This window comes from Taudactylus pleione, unplaced genomic scaffold, assembly GCF_031769625.1.
Source record: "Taudactylus pleione unplaced genomic scaffold, aTauple2 ptg000154l, whole genome shotgun sequence".
NCBI lineage: Eukaryota > Metazoa > Chordata > Amphibia > Anura > Myobatrachidae > Taudactylus > Taudactylus pleione.
The window spans coordinates 4,400,043-4,418,162 of record NW_028284556.1 but is presented as its reverse complement, the minus strand read 5'-3'; the positions used below and the strand labels follow the sequence as shown (position 1 = coordinate 4,418,162).

Below are 18,120 nucleotides of genomic sequence, written 5' to 3'. Positions count from 1 at the left end.
CTTGACAATACGGCAAATCGGGCCAACATCGCTCCAGTGTGTACCCAGCTTTACACGTTAGCGAACTGATTGGTGGATGGTGCTGGTAAGAGTAGTTGGAGGTCTCAATAATTTCATTAGTGAATGCCTGGAACTACCTATGAATCAGAGATCTTATGAATAACCATGGCTTTGTTTGAATCTAGTAATTAGGAAACATTCATAAAGGAGCTGACAGTAAAGAGTCAAAGGGCACGATTCTATTCAGCGCGATGTAAATAGCGCCGGGAGTGAGCTCCCGGAGCTATTCAATACACCGCACTGACAAGTCCGACTAATAATTTCTTCTCTCATCCCTCCGGGGATGAGAGAAGAAATCCGACAAAAGTCCCGGCGCTAGGCTGTTTTCTACCCTTCGCGCCTGGAAAACAGCCTCGCGCTGGGAAGTTAGGTCGGGGAATGCCCGTTATCGCACCTAAACACCCTGTTTAAGGCGCGAGAACGAGCCTTCCCCGACCTAACATCGCAATGAATTGAATAGCTCCGGGAGCTATTTACATCGCGCTGAATAGAATCGTGCCCATAGACAGTTTAATGTTATCATCAGTATCAATGAACTGATTTGTTGAGCAACAGACATGAGCCCTTAGATTTATGGGTCACCCTCTTATTAGTTACCTTCTTCATCCAGCGAGAAGTCTCACTATGTTTCTGCTGGGAGGTGACATCATCTGTAGAGCACATTCTCAGAGTACCTCAGAAGATAAGAAAATAAAATGTGTTATATATTATATTCTTAAATTATAAATATGCCATAGACAGAAACGTACAAAAAAAGATAAATATAGATACAAAAACTAAAACCCTCTCTTCTTTCTATAACCATCTTCTTGGTGTTATGCTTGGGTGGCCATCTTGCTTCTTGCTGTTGGAAAATGGGTGTTCAGGGGAAGGTCCTCAAGTTGGAGCCCACATAGGAGAACCCTCTGAAAAGCTCCTGGTCCAGCGCTCTTGGTGGTTTTCTCCGAGCCTCTGCCGCTTCCATCTTCTGGATGTTAAACCTTTGGGAGCTGTGTTCTATGGTGGGCTATAGGAAGAAGAAACAAATGATCATCCATGTACTAAAACCTTAATAGATCCATATATCTATGGCTCCTCTGATACCACAGACTAATGTAACATGTGCTAATGCTGTACTTTAATAGCAAAACGTTTCCAGCTGTTGCAGTTTAATGAGCCCTGAGATGCGTTTAATGTGAATCAAGGCTAAAAATAATGACAAGCAGACTTAAATGGGAACGCCTATTCACTAAAGTTACCAGACACCTGTCCTGCTAGTATTATATGCTACTGAACCACCCCTAAATATAAATAGCCACAGAGGTGCAGTCAGAGTAGGTAGGAGAGACAGAGCCTCCCCTGTTAAACTCCTGAGATTTGATATAAAAATAATTAGAATAATACAAATATTTACAACTAATATAATACAAAGATATTTATAACTTAAAAACTTCTTCTTTGTTTATTGTAATAATTTTTATAGTTAACACTGACCAGCTTTGTGGTGCTTCCTGGGACTGCAGGGAGATGAGAGATGAGGCTGCAACGGCTCAGCCTCGCTTCTGTGTACAGTAGCTTGACACTGTTTGCAGAGCGAGGGGTGGGGTCACACCACTGGCAGTAAGCTGCACAGAAAGAGAGCTAATAGAGGCATGCCTTTATGTGGGGGGTTGTGCCTTAAGCATTGATGGACACCTTGGATGTGTCATATGACCAGGAAGTACACTGCAGTGTTTAGAGATGGAGCTCAGTCAGTAGCAGCAAGAGAAGACGCAGTGATGCAGGTAGGAGAATCAATGGACATTGAATCACAGCGTAGTGAGGGTAGAGTTACAGTGACTAGAGACAGGCTCCCAGCACTCAGACCCATCTTCATGTGTGACTCCCCAGTCATTGACCTCACTGCATGTCACTGTAAATAGCAGATATAAATGATATCTTTATTTTATTAGGTACACTTTCTAGTACTCGCTGACCCTTTTTGCCCACAGAACAGCATGAATTTGTAGTGGCAGGGATTCACAAGTAACTAGAAACACTCCTTTAGAGAATCTGGCCTATGTGCACATGATAGAATCACACAGTTGCTGCAGTTTTGCTATGAATCTCACTTTGGGCTCTATTTATCAACATTATTTTTACTAAAATAATGTGAAAAAGGGTGTTTTCACACCCTTTTCACATTATTTTAGTATCACCTATAGTTATTACAGGGCAATTGGAGTAGAATTAGTAAAATTCTACTCCAACCCCTAAGTATCACTTATTTTTAGTAAAGCAGATCGCATTTCCCATAACTGTAATGGGAAATGTGATCTGACCATAGTTACTAAAAATAAATGTGAAAAAAATATCGGGGGAAGCCCTGTGATAATAATGCCACCTGAAGGTGGCATTATCCAGGGTCTCCCCCGGTTACCGGACTCCTGCTCTTCTCTAACAGGGAGAGCAGAACCGGGAGTCGGTCCCTGTAATCAGCTGTGTGGTCTAAACAGACCGCAAGCTGATTACTGTAAAAAAAAAGAAAAAATAGTAAAAAAAAAATTACTTACCTGACTCCAGGGACCCGTGATCGGGCCTCCGGTGATGTCTCCCCTCCGGTCATCTGGTCTCCCACAGTGCACTGCTGCCCGGTCATCAGGTGATCGGGCCCCAGTGCAGTATGGGAGATCACCTGACCGGATGAATGGAGAACATCACCGGAGGCCCGGAGCATGCAGGTAAGTGTAAGTAAGGGAGAGGGGTGTCGCGGGGGGAGGGGGGGTCGTGGGGGGTCCGCGATCACGGGGCGGAGCTTAGCACCAGGGGGGGTAGCAGCGGCGACCGGTCGGCGCATGCGCGGGCACTTAATCACGGTATTTTTTGTGAAAATACCGTGATAAGGCTCCGAAGGGGATTTGCAGGGACAGAGCTTTATCGCAAGCTCTGTCCCTGCAAGGGATTTGTAGTAAATACCTGTGATATTGCCTGAATTCGCAATGCGAATTCACTCGGTAATATCACACTACAATCTGCATCACCAATGCGGATTGTAGTAAATAGAGCCCTTTGTATCACATCTAGAAGATACTGTATTGGATTGAGATCTGATGACTGTGGATGAGATTGAGATTGAGGTAGACAGATCTCATTGTCATATGGATAGACTGTGGCCATAAAGGGATTTATAGCATCAGTAACAATACTCATTTAAACTTCGGCATCTAGATGATGCTGAATTGATATTACGGTGCCTAATGTTTGTCAATAAAAGTTTCCCCACACCACTACACCACCAGCAGCCTGAACCATTAACAAGTCAGTATGAATCCACGGATTGAAGTTATTTTATTTTTATTCAAAGAAGAGTTTTTTGGTTTTACAAAGTGAAGTAGTATGATAGATAGAGGAATGATAAACACCAACAAGAGAAGTTATCTTGCACATTATTTTACAGAGAGGTAAATGGCAAAACGGTATATTTTTGGTCCAATGTGTAAAACAAAAAAGCAATCTCTCAGAATATGGAAATAGTGCACAGATGCAGAAATACAGAAAAAAAAAATATATCCACTATTCCTAAAATGATAAACTGTGGAAACAGTTAGAGAAAGGAAAAAAAGAAGAAGAAAACAACATGGGGAGGGAGTTTGGAGAACATAAGGGAAAAATACAAGAGGGAGGAAAAAGGGAAGGAGACCTTAGCTTATTTTAAACCAGAATTATAATGTGAAACACAGCAATCACAAATAGAGAAGTACAAAAGGCATGTGTTCAGGTAAATAGGAGTAAGGGGAGGATCCAATCTCAGCTGCCTAAACAGAAGATGAAATAGGCCTAAGAAGATACCATTCAGTATGTTTGAAGAGTTTAATCATACGGTTTTGAGACGCTACATCTAAGGTGTTAATAAAGGGTTCCCATTTCTGATCACATTTTTCCACTCCTTGATTAATATCAGGTATGGTCGATCGGCGATCATAACATAGAATCTGTAACATTCTGTGTTTAACTTCAGTAAGGGATGGAGAAGAGGTACTGGTCCAATGTAGAAGAATAACTTTCTTAGCAACAGTTACGAAAGTAGTCAGAAGACGGACTTTAGTTGCTTTGTCTGGGCCTAAATTCCATCATTTAAAATTACCACAAATACATACCAACGAGTTAGGTGTTAACTTATGAATGGAACCACTTTACACCAGAATTGTTTCACTTTTCTACATCCCCATATACAATGAAAGAATGTGGCATTGGTCATTTGGCATTTTGGGCAAATACCTGATTCTGAGTCTGTGTGCCGTCGTTGTGTTGGGAAAATGTAAGCCCTATGAATTGTATGGATATAAATTTCCTGCAGATAGGCTGATTGCAAATATTTAAGAGCGGAATCAAAATGAGTGAGAAGGTCAGGTAATATGGTTAAGGAAGGGATTGTTAGGAATCAGAGGATTAGTCAGGAAGTTCTTGTAAAACTGTGACCTGTAGGAGGTAACCACGGTGCGGCTTTTGAGACGTGTAGCAACCTTGAGGGTTAGAACCTTGGCTTGTTGTGGCGAATGTGCCATGAATTTGATGCAGCCTTTGGCCATATAGCAGCCTTGAGGGCTGGACTCTTGACTAGCTGCGGCTAGTGAGACTTAAGTAAGATGCGGCCTTTGGGCCATGTAGCAGCCTTGAGGGCTGGTATGTCTTGGCTGGTAGTGGCCTGTGGGCTGTGAGCAAGATGCAGCCTTTGGGCTGAGAAGCAGACTTGAGGGCTGGTATGTCTTGGCTGGTAGCGGCCTGTGGGCCGTGAACAAGCACTGGTGCGCTGGATTGCACACTGATGACGCAGATGTGCGGCCTATGTCACCGGGTTGACACAAGCGTTGGTGCACTGGATTGCACACTGATGATGCAGAGGTGCGGCGTATGTCGCCAGGTTGACACAATCATTGGTGCGCTGGATTGCACACTGATGACGCAGAGGTGCGGCCTATGTCGCCAGACGACACAAGCGTTGGTGCGCTGGATTGCACACTGAGGACGCAGTAGTGCGACTTGCGTCTCCAAGTTGACACAAGCCGCCAGACACTGGTTTACGCACTCGGGACTGGGAGTGCACGCTGTGCCGCCTAGATGACACAAGCGGCAAACAACTGATGTTAAGCGAACCGTGCCACCTCGGTGGAACTATGGCAGGCAGGTAACAGGGCAGACGATATCAGGAACTCGACTGGTAACAACATGAGACTGACCACAACTGGAAACACGTGTTAACGCTATTACCGGCATCGGAGCAGCGTTCACACAGGTCAATCCCAGCATGACGGACAGGAGGTGGGAGGAGTTTCAGTGAACATTCATCCGGCATTCACCTCGTCCTGAAGACGCCGTTCGGTGGCTTGTGACAGGAATATCTGTTTTCCATGTATTAAGTAGCGATGTCCAAGAAGTGACAGATTGATTATCTGTCAGATGTGCATAAAGCAAATTCATTTTATAAGGGAATGTAGAGATCAAATTTAGAAGTGAAAGGAGTGGTATCGGATTGTTCTCTTCAAATGGTTTTGTGCATAGAGAAGATATATACTGCCTAGTTTGGAGGTACATATAAAAATGGTGTTTAGATAGCTGACATTTGTTGTAGTTTATCAAAAGTCAATAATTATCCTCCTGGGTGAAAATACTTTAGAGGTGATCGATAGTCCCATTTCTTTCCATTGGAGATAGTTACAATTGGATAAAGTGGGAGAGAAAGCTGGGTTTCCCTATAGATGCACATACGGGGAGTAAAGAGGATTACCATGTAATTTCCGATTTACAGAAAGCCAGTAATATGTATCTTTGAAAATTATGTTGTTTAATATATCTAAAGGAATGTCAACAGATTTTGTGTGTAAGAGCGCACTAGGAGAATAAGGGGTAAGTAAGTATTGAAGTTATTTTTGACAAATTCTGACTCTACCACCTGTATGATGAATCAGAAATCGAGATTCTTCAGAACAGACATTTTCCAATTTTTAACTGTCCCATTTTGCTGAGCCTGTGCCACCTATGGCCTCATGTTCCTGTTCTTACCTGACAGCTGTGGAACCCGGTGTGGCCTTGCCCTGCTGTAGCCCATCCACTTCAGGATTCAGTGTGCTGTGCATTTAGCGATGGCCATCTCCATACCACTGTTATTATTACAGTTACTGGTGCCTTTCTGTCAGCTTGTACCAGTCTGGACATTCTTCTCTAACCTCTCTCTTACTAATAAGGTATTTTTACCCACAGAACTGACATTTACTGCATGTTTTTGTTTTACGCACCATTCTCTATAAACCCTAGAGACTGTTGTGTGTGAAAATCTCAGGAGATCACCTGTTTCTGAAATATTCAAATCATCCACGGCCTAAGTCACTTTGATCACATTTCCTTCCCAGTCTGGTGATTGGTCTGAACAAGAATTGAGCCTCTTGCCCATGTTTGTATGCTGTTAGCTATTGAGTTGCTGTAACATGATTGGCTGATTATTTTGTAATAGGTGAGCGTCCATGTTTCCAGTTGCACACATGCAATAGGCCCCTGCACATGTTAAGGAGAACAGACCTGGTGCACTGGAGAAATAAGTAACCCATATAAAATAATTATACAATAAATTAAATTTATGCAGATAAGTACATTTTTATGCGCAAGTTTAATAAGTAGTCATGTAAATTGCACAGACAATAATGTATACAGTATTATTATGGTGGCACTTTTCCATATAAAGTAGACCTGGCTGGGGGCAAATGTATCTCATTGAAAGTAAAAGTGACACCTGATTTCAACCACTTCTAGAGATGTGTAAATTAAAATTATTTACTGTAGTGAATGTGGGGACATAGCGGCCACCAGCCACACTGACAGTGCCCCTAATTGTGCAATTTCCCTTCCATAAAGCGCTTTTAAACATCTCAACATTTGCGAAATCTCTTATTACATATGGGTGCAATGTGCAGTGCAGTTCTTTCATTAGCTAAATAAAGGAAGTAATACCACAGTGATCGCCATGTGGATAGGCTAAGCCATGTCCTCTCATCACAACATTACGTTTGTTTTTGAGACCTTTATCTTTCCATATTTGTAAATGACCCTTATTGTCTTTTAATGCATTTATTGGGCAAAACTGCTTTATCCTATACTTACTGGGTCAGGGACATGTGGTGGTGGAACGCTAAGGGCTTCCAGTGAGACCCAATCAATACGCTGGAACAAACGATGCTGGCGGATGTTTCCGTTGACACCCAAACGCCTGGAAGGATTTTTACACAGGAGCTGGAATAAAAAAGAATAAAATATAGGTTTCTCTCATATAGCATTGAGGTGTGTATGTGGGTATAAGATGGTGTGTATAAGGTTTGTGGTGCCAGGCAACGTAACTATAAACCTGCATGGGTTATAATGTGCCCCAAAGGCCAGAGGGTAATGGTAAGTAGCTATAATATCCAGACAAGATAGTGTTTCTGTGGAACCACTGGTAATCTTCCATGTAAGACCTAGCAAACACCCTTTTTTCTGGATTTTTTGCTTTATCCTATTTAATTAGAGTGATTCTCATGAACTGATAAATATAGATACTGCTACATTATAATTTACTGCAATATCCAGTGACCCATAATACTGCCACTGCACCAGCAACTTTAATTAGATCCCTAAGCATGGGCGTAACTACCATAGGTGCAAAGGGTGCAGCTGCTATGGGACTTAGGACCTCTTTCAGAGCCGGTCGCACAGAGCGTGCGGTCGGTCTGAATGAGGGGAGGACCTCTTGAATTTTCAAGACGTCCTTCTTTGAGGTGGTAAGGCTGTGGGTTAACACCCACAGCCTTAAAGCCTAAGGTGATGTAGGGTCTCCCTTGTCGTAAGCCCCGGAGAGCTTTCAGCTCTGTCTGAGCCGGAAGCTCTCCACTGACATCCCATGGGAACTCCCCTGTTTGGGCTGCCACCCCCCCGGCCCGCCTTCCAAACGGGGCGAGCTGTCAATCAACATCGACAGCTCGCCCCCTTTGGATCGAGACCCGCTACGACCGGCACTGTCGGTCATAGCGGGTCTCACGCATGTGCACGATGGCGCCGGCGCCGTTGTGTGCATGCTCTGTGGGGGGCCATTGACCTGGTCCGAGCGCATCGGCGCTAACGACCGGGTCTGAATGACCCCCTTAGAGCTGTGGGGGGCCTATCTTCTCTGTCAAAGTTACATGTGCTATATGCATTTTTCACCATTGGGTGGCAGATAGGGGCCTTTACAAACTAGTGCTATGGGGCCTTCACTTACCTAGTTACACCTAAGCCTAATAAGATTTAAGTATTGTAGAGCAGAATGCTATAATATGGATTCACAAGTCTTATTTATTTACCTGCTTAATGATGTCTTTAGCCACAGCTCCTGCCTTGGGGAACCCTCTGGGGTGGTAACGAGAAGTTCCGGTAATCATTTGGTTGATGATGATACCAAATGAGTACCAATCCACTCCAGCGTTGTACTCCTTCTCCACCAGCATCTACCATAGGAGATAATATAGCACATTGTTACTCTATCATTAGATTATTTACTATATCCCATGTGTCTGTGTCTCACTGGCATTAATATCTTGCCGTTATCTTCCCGCCAGTTTCCTGAGGTAACACTTTGGGCAGAATATAGTCACGGATGTGACTTCCTCAGGTGGACCTCAGGGATAATTGAATTCAACCCTTTGAATCTCTTTGGGATTGATGTAGAGTGAGCACTATGCCAGTATGCACATCCAATCTTGCCTTCAGGGAGGGAGCTGATTGTCGGCTAACAGCGGGGGGCGTGTCCGAATATCTGTGACACATTGGAGGCGGAGGTGGGGGTGGGGTCGCACGATTGCGTCATTGTGGCCCCGCCCCCTCTTCACAATGCCGTTATTTTTGGCACTGGGAAGCAGGGGGCGGGGCCACGATGACTCGATTCAGCGCTAATCGTGTCACGGGCCACCCCGCTGTGGGGATTTTTAGTGTATTCTGGGAGGAGGTCGAGAGGGTTTGGGGAATGTCGGGAGGCTTGCCTGCCTTTCCAGGAGGCTGGGAGAGGCACCTGAAAATTGTGAGGCTCCCGGCCAAATCGGGAGGGTAGGCAAGCCTGTGTTATGGGAGTGTGGCTGATGTGTTTGTGTACATGGATGCTCAGTCAGTCAGTGTGGAGGCCATACTCTGACAATCTGTACATGCCATAGGGCAGGTGTACGTTTCCATGGTGTAACTGATGGAGATGACTACAGATGCAGCAAGTAGTATTACAGCACCTATATATTCTCATACACAAGGATGTACTCCAGGGAAAGTCTTTATAGCGGTATTTGCATAAACTCACAGACAGGCAACTGCCAAAAGACACGGCTGCATCAGGCCCATAATATGTTATTTGTATGTTTTATACCCATTTCTTTTCTTTCTATTACAAATGTAATACGTGTATGTGAGATATGCCAGGCATAAGCCGGAGCACATGCTGCTGGTACATTGCTGTACGGCTCAGCATATGTGCAGTAATAGGCCCATTGTCTATGTGCATTTAAGTTAAAATTGTGCCCATTTTGTGACCAATTCTGCATTTATGTTATATACGAATGTAGATAATGTGATTGTCAGAATAGCTGGTTATTCAGCACATAATAAGAGTTTTCAAAAACATCCATCACATAATGCTGAGTAAATAACAACCCCTGCTGGCAATACTGTATATTACTGTATATTACAGTGACCATTATACTTTGTGTATTTATATAGTCATTTTCTTCCACTACTATTACATTGAGTATTTACTGTTAGGGGAAGAAGGTGCTCAGCTACAGTAGTATGCAGTCTTCCTGACTTGTGTAGTAAATGACATATTGCATTGTCAGTCACCATAAATTCTGTATATACCACAGTAGGCTGACATTGTGCAACTGGTGTAAGTTACTAACATTACTTATTTGTCGTTATTAGACCTGTATATTGAACTCTACATGAAGTTTAGTGGAAATACTGTATGTGCTCATTTTGTATCTATGAAATGTTGATTTAAATTTACAAGCTCCTTGAAGACTTTCTTAGAACTATAAAACACATGCAATAAGTACATTGGGCTCTATTTATTAACATTATTTTTACTAAAATAAAGTGAAAAAGGTTGTTTTCACACCCTTTTCACATTATTTTAGTTTCACCTGTAGTTACTATAGGGCAATTGGAGTAGAATTAGTAAAATTCTACTCCAACCCCTAATTATCACTTATTTTTTAGTAAAGCAGATCGCATTTCCCATAATTGTAATGGAAAATGTGATCCGACCATAGTTACTAAAAATAAATTGTAAAAAAATACCGGGGGAAGCCCTGTGATAATAACGCCACCTGGAGGTGGCGTTATCCAGTGTCTTCCCCGGTTACCGGGTTCCCACTCTGCTCTAATGGGGAGAGCAGAGGCGGGAGCCGGTACCAGTAATCAGCTATGTGGTCTAAGCAGACCGCAAGCTGATTACTGTAAAAAAAAGAAAAAAAAATTATTATTATTTTTTTTTACTTACCTGAATCCAGGGACCGGTGATCGGGCCTCCGGTGATGGCTCCTCTCCGGTCAGCTGGTCTCCCATAGTACACTGGGGCCCGGTCATCAGGTGATCGGGCCCCAGTGCAGTATGGTAGATCACCTGATCAGGAAGCCCGGAGAAGATTACCGGAGGCCAGGAGGATGCAGGTAAGTGTAATGAAGGGAGGGGGGGGTCGCGGGGGTCCGCGATCGCGGGGGCGGGGCTTAGTGTCAGGGGCGGGGCTTAGCGTCGGTGGTGGGGTAGCAGCGGTGGTCGGTCAGCGCATGCGCGGGCTCTTAGTGGCTGTATTTTTTCCAAAAGTACCGCGACTAGAGTGCGGATGGGATCAGCAGGGACAGAGCTTTATCGCAAGCTCTGTCCCTGCAAGGGATTTATAGTAAATCCCTGTGATATTGCCTGAATTCGCAATGCGAATTCACTCGGTAATATCACACTACAATTCGCATTCAATATGCGGATTGTAGTAAATAGAGCCCATTATGTGCTCAGAAAACAGTAATAATATATATATTACACCTCACCTCTGGAGCAATATATCCAGGAGTTCCAGCATATTCTGTAGCAGTCTGGTCACCAAAGATGTTATCAATTGCTAGACCGAAGTCAGCAATTTTAAGATGACCAGACTCTGCCATCAGGATGTTCTCCGGTTTTAGGTCTCTAAATAGAAACATTTGTAATAAAAGTGAACTGTTTAATCTAGTGAGAAACATATACATGAATTACCAGTAGTATTACAGGCATCACATTATGCAGACAGCTGACCTGCTGAGACAGCGCCACCTAGTAATAACAATGATTTCAATTAGGGCCTGATTCAGAGATGAACGCAATGGCGATTACGGACGCAGATCGAGCGATTGTTTATCAGTGCGCATGCATATAAGTCACACTGCACGTGCGCAGCGAATACGGATGCACAGAAGATCTACTTGCACAATAAGTGACAGGTAGTAAGCATTTGGGGGTGGTAACGGGGGGGTAATCAGAAAAACGCAGGCATGTCTGATCGTTTGAGCGCCGCTATATGGGCGTGCATAAATTAGCCCTTGCGATCTCCTATGCTGTATGAGAACCCTCTGTGAGGAGAGCTGCCGAGTCTGCAGCTGGTCAGACCAGTCGCAAGGGCGAGAAGGCCTCTCGATGTGCGTTTATGTTACTGACAGTTACGCAGGTAAGCGATGTCATACACATGTAAGAAGGCAGCAGTGGGCGTCCTTATGCTCAGGTGATCTTTGGAACCATTAGCATATTTTCGCAGCTGCGTTGTATACAAAATCGCAGCTGCGATCGCATTAGCGTCCATCTCTGAATCAGGCCCATAGTTAGAAGGTGCACATCACTGTGACCTGATTGTGTAGGAAAATGGTATTATTAGTATAATTACCGATGGATGATGCCCTTAGCGTGCAGGTATTGTATACCACATGTGATCTCAGCTGCGTAGAAACTTAAAGAGAAGAAAGGAAATGTAACATATCAATATTAGAGATAGGTAAAAAACCTGTTATCAGGAATCTGCTAATAGAGGATCCTGCTCATTCTACCATCTAACTCTTCAGCTGGGTGCACGCTATGTAATGTGTGTACCCAGCAATGAAACAGCGTGATGTAACGATACATTGCACTACCATACACACTGCATTATCTGGTGTATGATGGTGCGATATATCGCTACATTGTACATGTAGCAGCATGGCGTCATTTATTGCATCATCCCATCTGCTGTGCAGAACGGCCAATAGGAATATGTGATGAAAGACAATCGCGTACAATGGAGAGGGCTTACATACTGCACAATCTGTACGATGTATCGGTCCAATCTATGACGGAATGTATATCAAACAATGAATGATATAGTGTGTACCCAGCTTTAGTCCGTGACTTTTTGCTTCCCCCCATTTCCCCCATCATGTCATAACCCTGCCCCTGTCACATGACACCCTGTTATTATCACTGACACATTCTCACAGCTGTGCCTCCAGCATGATCAGCACATTGACATGTGAGACTTTCTATGACCTGATGGGGCTCACAAGAGTCTATCCCCACTCAGTATCACACTGAGGGCATTCCACAATAAGCAGTGGAGTAACGTCATCCCAGGTGCCCGGAGGCAAGATAAATGTTGGTGCCCCCCCACCCCCCAAATTAAAATTTACCACACCCCAGCACTTATGCCAGCCCCAGTTGCCACCACCCCCCTATGCAGTTCCTCTTATACAGTTACCCATATACAGTGCCCGCAGTAGTGGTCCCCCTATGCAGTGCCATTTATACAGTGCCCCCAGTAGTAGCCCTTCCTATGCAGTGCCCCCAGTAGTGCCCTTTATACAGTGCCCCCAGTAGTGATCCCCCTATGCAGTGCCTCCAGCAGTGCACCCAGTACTGGTCCCCCTGTGCAGAACCCCCAGTATTGCCCTTTATACAATGCCCTCAGTAGTTGCCCTTCCTATGCAGTGACCCATTATGTAATGCCCCCAGTAGTTGGTCCCCCCTATGCAGTGCCCCCAGTAGTGGGTCCCCCCTATGCAGTGCCCAGTTATGTAGTGCCCCCAGTAGTTGGTCCCCCCTATGCAGTGCCCCGAGTAGTGTGTCTCCCCTATGCAGTGCCCTGTTAATTAGTTCCCCCGAGTAGAGGGTCCCCCCTATGCAGTGCCCCTTTCAAATATAACACACACAGATTACTTACCTGAATCCCCGTTCCTGCGCCTGCCACATCTGCTCCTCTGTCTGTCCTCCCACTCGGCACTATAGGAGAAACATCATGACATCTCTCCCATCACCACTGCGGGAGCCGAAAGACAGAGCTCATGAGTGAGCTCTACCTGGCTCCCTCCATGGGTTAAAGCAGCTAATGACAGTCTATCGGACTCTCATTGGCTGCTAAGAATAACACTTCGCCAGCGGCACCACCGGCGATGTGTTTGTTACTGATCAGCAGCCATGGGGGGTTTCTGTTTACTCAGAAACCCCCCTTGCGTGCACGTCGGGTGCTCAGGCGGGTTGCAGCAGTCACATCCTATGTGACTTCCGTGACCATAGAGCACTCTGGCCGCAGCAGGTCATGGAGGTGGAGCGTCGATCAGCGGCGCTCCTCCTTCATGGAGGTCCTCCGTCCTCAGCAGTGCACAGATTGGCTGGGTGACAATGGAGCCAGGTGCCCCCTTCAGGGCCGACACCCTGCGGCGAATGACTCCATTGTCTCCCAGAGTTCCGCCACTGACAATAAGACCAAATTAAGGTGATCAGACCCTAGTCAAACATTTCTTAATAAAGAGATTACATTGAATATTTGCCAGTCCTTGAGTCATACTCCCCGAGAGTTCCGTGGAGAAGGTGGCCCAGGTGGATGGGATGGCGGTGTGGACATTAGGTAAAGGTGGATTTTTGGTATTCATTATTTGTAGGGGTAGGAGATATTAAGGGGAATTTATTAAAGCTGTATAACCCTTCTACTGTCCCCAGAGCAGTAACTAGACTTTTTGGTGCCCTGTGCCAGAGTGAGCATTGACGCCCATCCCCTTGCATTTTTTAAATAGGGACACAAGATAGTGCACCTGAAAAAGAGCCATGGCTTCATGGGGAAGGGCCAGGGAAGATCTAGGGGTACTCCTGGGGCAGCCAGGAGATGCTGAGGATAAAAGAAGAGGAAGCTATAAGTGAAAATGATAATAAACAGGAAAATTGTCAGGCCCAAACAGCACCCCCTGCCCTATGGTACCCTGTGCAATGGCACAGGTCGCACTACCCTAGTTATGGCCCTGACTGTCCCTATCTCTGTGCACACTGTTACTATTCATTTTAGAACATGTCTATTCTATGTGAGGTCCTTACGTTGTGCTGGTGATGTCCAAGCAGCCTTTCCTCTGCAGGAACTGGTGGAAGTCCCCGCCACTTGCATATTCCAGACCCATGAAAAGGTGGTTCTGTTTGATTGGACACACACAATAGTCATATAATACATACTCTTAGGAGAACATGGCAACAACTTCAATAAGAGATGAAACCTGTATTTATATTAGATGTGTAAAAATAAATGAAGATCCTTGTCTAATAAGAAAGACACTGTACCGTGGTCTGGAAGGCAAGATGTCCATGAATGAGGAAGGCGCTACCAGACGCAACCTCTAGCACCCTGCGCTCCACCAACACCTGCTCCCTGTCCTCCAGCGGCAGATCTCTCTTTCGGACGATCTTCACTGCCAGTCGCTGACCAGACAGAGAGTCCTCCGCCAGCAGGACCTACAGGAGATAGAGACATACACAATGATATTTATACTTAAATTATAATACCTCTACATGCACCCAGGTAGCTCAATATCTTTATAGGTAAGTGGATGTTATATTGTCTTACCAGTTTCATTAAAGGAATGAGACTCCAAAATTTTCCCAGGCTCACAGGATTGTAGGTTAACCTCCTGATATGGAGGCTTACTCAGGGTCAATACTGTTATTAAGTCCTTCCCCCACTGCATTGTGGTGATGCCTAATGATGCACATGATGTCACCATGCCCAACATAAAAGAATTCCACTTGTACCTACCCTCCAGGGGTTTACCAGAGGAAACTTATACAGTGTTAACTCACATGTTCATGATGCTCCACTACTACAAGTTCTGAGTCACACAGTTGTTGCCTGAGTTGAGTTTAGTAGCCACAGTCACATGATTTACCTTCCCAAAGCTGCCCTGGCCCAGCTGATGGTAGAAGGCCAGCCTCTGGATGTAGATAGAGGCTGTATCTCCAGGAGCAGCTTCCTGAACACCACTTCTTCCTTATGAGCACAAGAAAAGTAAACAATAAAAAATGTATTATTCAGAGCTAGATGCACATGGAAAATGCATGTACAGTATTGTATTATATTAAACCTTTATGTAATAGTAATGTAGTCAGTATACTGTTGAGAGATCACAACAATGCAGGTGAAAGGGTGTCATCAACTGCTAATGGTTTTCAAATCAGCACAGGGATTTGCACCAGATGTTGGTGTCATATTGTATCACTTTGGCCCAGTCAGTTAGTACACTTACATAATCGTATTCACATAACAGATTGCTGGACTGGCCCTCCTGTGTGGATAAATTAAATGTAGGGTCTACAATTATTGGGATGGTGGGGTGAGACACCTGGACTGAGGGTCATTAATTCTTTGGAATGTGTGAACTGATCTGGGAGAGGGCAGGAATTGATTTAGGAGGAGTATGAAATGATATTGTGCAGGGGTCTCTTGACTTGCAGTGGCAGGGGCCTACCAGTATGATCAAGGGATGGCTGATAGTAGGATGGGCTGGTCTGCAAGTAAGGAGATTCCTGCACACTGAGGGGTTCTCAATTAGTTTGAATTTAGTGTGCTTCTGTTGTGTCACCTAATTTCACCTCTATATAGGGATGGACTGGGGCTGTTGAGTGCTGAGCAGCCCTGGCAGCCCCCCTGTGCGCGTGTGCAAAGCTGGTGTGTTTAAATCTTATGGGGTTGTTCTGCGAGTCATGGGGACCTGGCCTCATAGCACACCCCATTTGTCAGTATCCCGGGCGAGCAGAGCGCCGGGTGGTGGAGCTGCTTGGCCAGGGTTTAACGCCGGATCAGCTCATCTGGCCATCGGCCCTTCTGGATTCTGCCAGATGTGCCAGATGGGCAGTCACGCCCTGCCCCTATACCAGTGGTTCCCAAACTTTTTTGAATCACGGCGCCCTAGAGTATCAGCATTGTTTTCACGGCACCCCCTAAGCCAAAAGTTTGTTATTAAGAAATTCAGAAAAATAGTAAAGAAGTAAAGTGAAGTAAATTGTGCTTACCTGTCATCCTTAGGTTTGATTATATAGTGATGGACAGGTTTGCGCTTCTGTTTGTCCACATATTTACATTACATTGACCATAAAGAATTTGATTTGGTGTTAGACCACCAACCTGAGGCACCCCTGCAAGTGTCCCGAGGCACCCCATGGTGCCACAGTGCAGTTTGGGAACCATTGCTCTATACCATTTAGGATGTCTGTCTGTACCCTGTTGAGTGTGGAGCTCACAGCATATTGTTTCTTATGTCAACTTGCTGCTACTGATGGCAGCTTCTGTCCTCTAACCCAGATTGTCCTGTAGGACCCAGCCAATCCGACAGTCTTCTGTCAAGTAATGCAGACAATTATTTACATTGTCATATTTGATAATTGTTAGTCATATATGTATGCATGTCCAGAAACATTCAAGAGTAAATGGTTTGGAGTACAGTCCAGTATAAGGCATGCCCCCTCTATGACTTGGCCATGTCCCCTTTGGTGGCACACACTGGAACTTGGTTGAACTTTTCCCCCTGTACTCAAAGTGTCCATCCAGCATCTGGGAAGATTTTCTTTACTGTAAGAGCGATTAAGTAGTGGAACTACTTACCACATGATGGGGTGACAGGGACAAATGCAGGATTTTTATGTGGGGGTTTCTATATATATTATTCAGAATAACTTTGGACAGTCTATCAATAAAAGAAACTGTCTGATGCATTGAAGTATCTATAATGGGTGCAGAGTGTTGTGCACACAGGCCCCTGGTCCAGGGGGCCCACACTGCACATCCTGTACCAATGTATAATACTTACCTACTTACAATACTGTGCTGCATGGAGGAGCGGGCCCACATGGAGTCTTCATATGGGCCAGCTCATCTCTTAAACCACCCCATGTCTGATGTCTGATATCTGGGGGTAACCTAATCCCAGATGTTAAATGTCCGCGATTGCACATTTTAACTTACTTATGTAGTCCATGTTGTCTGTTCCTGATATTGCTGTGCTCGCTGCATCAACAGCTAATTAATGCTGGCCATACACTAGTGCGATTTCGGGCTGATTGCCCAAATCGTGTGGAAGTCATGTAGTTTTTAAGGTAGGATACGATCCGATGAGCGCTCCCGCATCTCGTAAAACGTATCGTATGATCAGATATGCAACCCATCATATATACCATTATCGTACGCCGATTGTACCGTGTGCGCATTCAATGCATCGTGCGTCCAAGTGGTGCCATTTGTTTTAAAAAGAGAAAAGACTGATGAACGCACGGGTAGATCCGTGATGCATGCATCTGTCTTTAATAAAATAAACACAGATGCAGGGATGGTTCAGTGAGAACCATCCGTGCATCTGTGAAAAAAAGTAAAAAATAAAGTGTTTAAAAAAAAAAATGGCGATGCCCCCCCTTCCCCAAAGAGCAACCAGCCCCAGGCTTTTAGTGACCCAGTGCTGGTTGTGCAACATACGGGGGACAAACGATGTAGGGGTCCCCCATATGTAAGCACAACCAGCATCGGACTAGTCAAAACCAGCCCTGGTTGCTAGAATACGGGGGACAAATAATGTAGGAGTCCCCCGGATTCTGCGCAACCAGCACTGGGCTCTGATCTGGTCCTGGTTCTGGAAATACAGGGGGAAAAATGTACTAGTGTATGGCAAGCATAAGACAAATCCTAGCAGCCCTTGCTCCCCGCTGATGGGATGAGAGTATACACTGACCTACTGTTCTCAAAAGAGCAGCCATGTGGAGAGA

General features: G+C 45.0%; 1 protein-coding gene across 1 annotated transcript; it reads right to left on the bottom strand.

Moving 5' to 3' along the window:
- Positions 1-922: 922 nt before the first annotated feature.
- Positions 923-14,730, bottom strand: LOC148521860 (protein kinase C delta type-like). Its single transcript, XM_088474467.1, has 7 exons — positions 14,656-14,730; positions 14,419-14,510; positions 11,969-12,031; positions 11,103-11,241; positions 8,382-8,525; positions 7,171-7,299; positions 923-1,066 (listed from the first exon to the last, which is right to left on the bottom strand). Exons 2-7 carry the CDS (start codon positions 14,496-14,498, stop codon positions 923-925), a joined length of 699 nt encoding a protein of 232 aa, XP_088330593.1. The 5' UTR covers positions 14,499-14,510; positions 14,656-14,730.
- Between the last annotated feature and the right edge of the window lie 3,390 nt (positions 14,731-18,120).

What these genes read in the sequence shown, in the direction of transcription:
- LOC148521860 (XM_088474467.1), bottom strand. Translation starts at nt 14,498, where the DNA reads ATGGGTCTGGAATATGCAAGTGGCGGGGACTTCCACCAGTTCCTGCAG. An exon ending in GCTAAGGGCATCATCCATCG is followed by an intron (nt 11,242 to 11,968) that starts GTAATTATACTA and finishes GTTTCTATTTAG; the next exon opens with AGACCTAAAACCGGAGAACA. An exon ending in CTGGATATATTGCTCCAGAG is followed by an intron (nt 8,526 to 11,102) that starts GTGAGGTGTAAT and finishes CTCCTATGGTAG; the next exon opens with ATGCTGGTGGAGAAGGAGTA.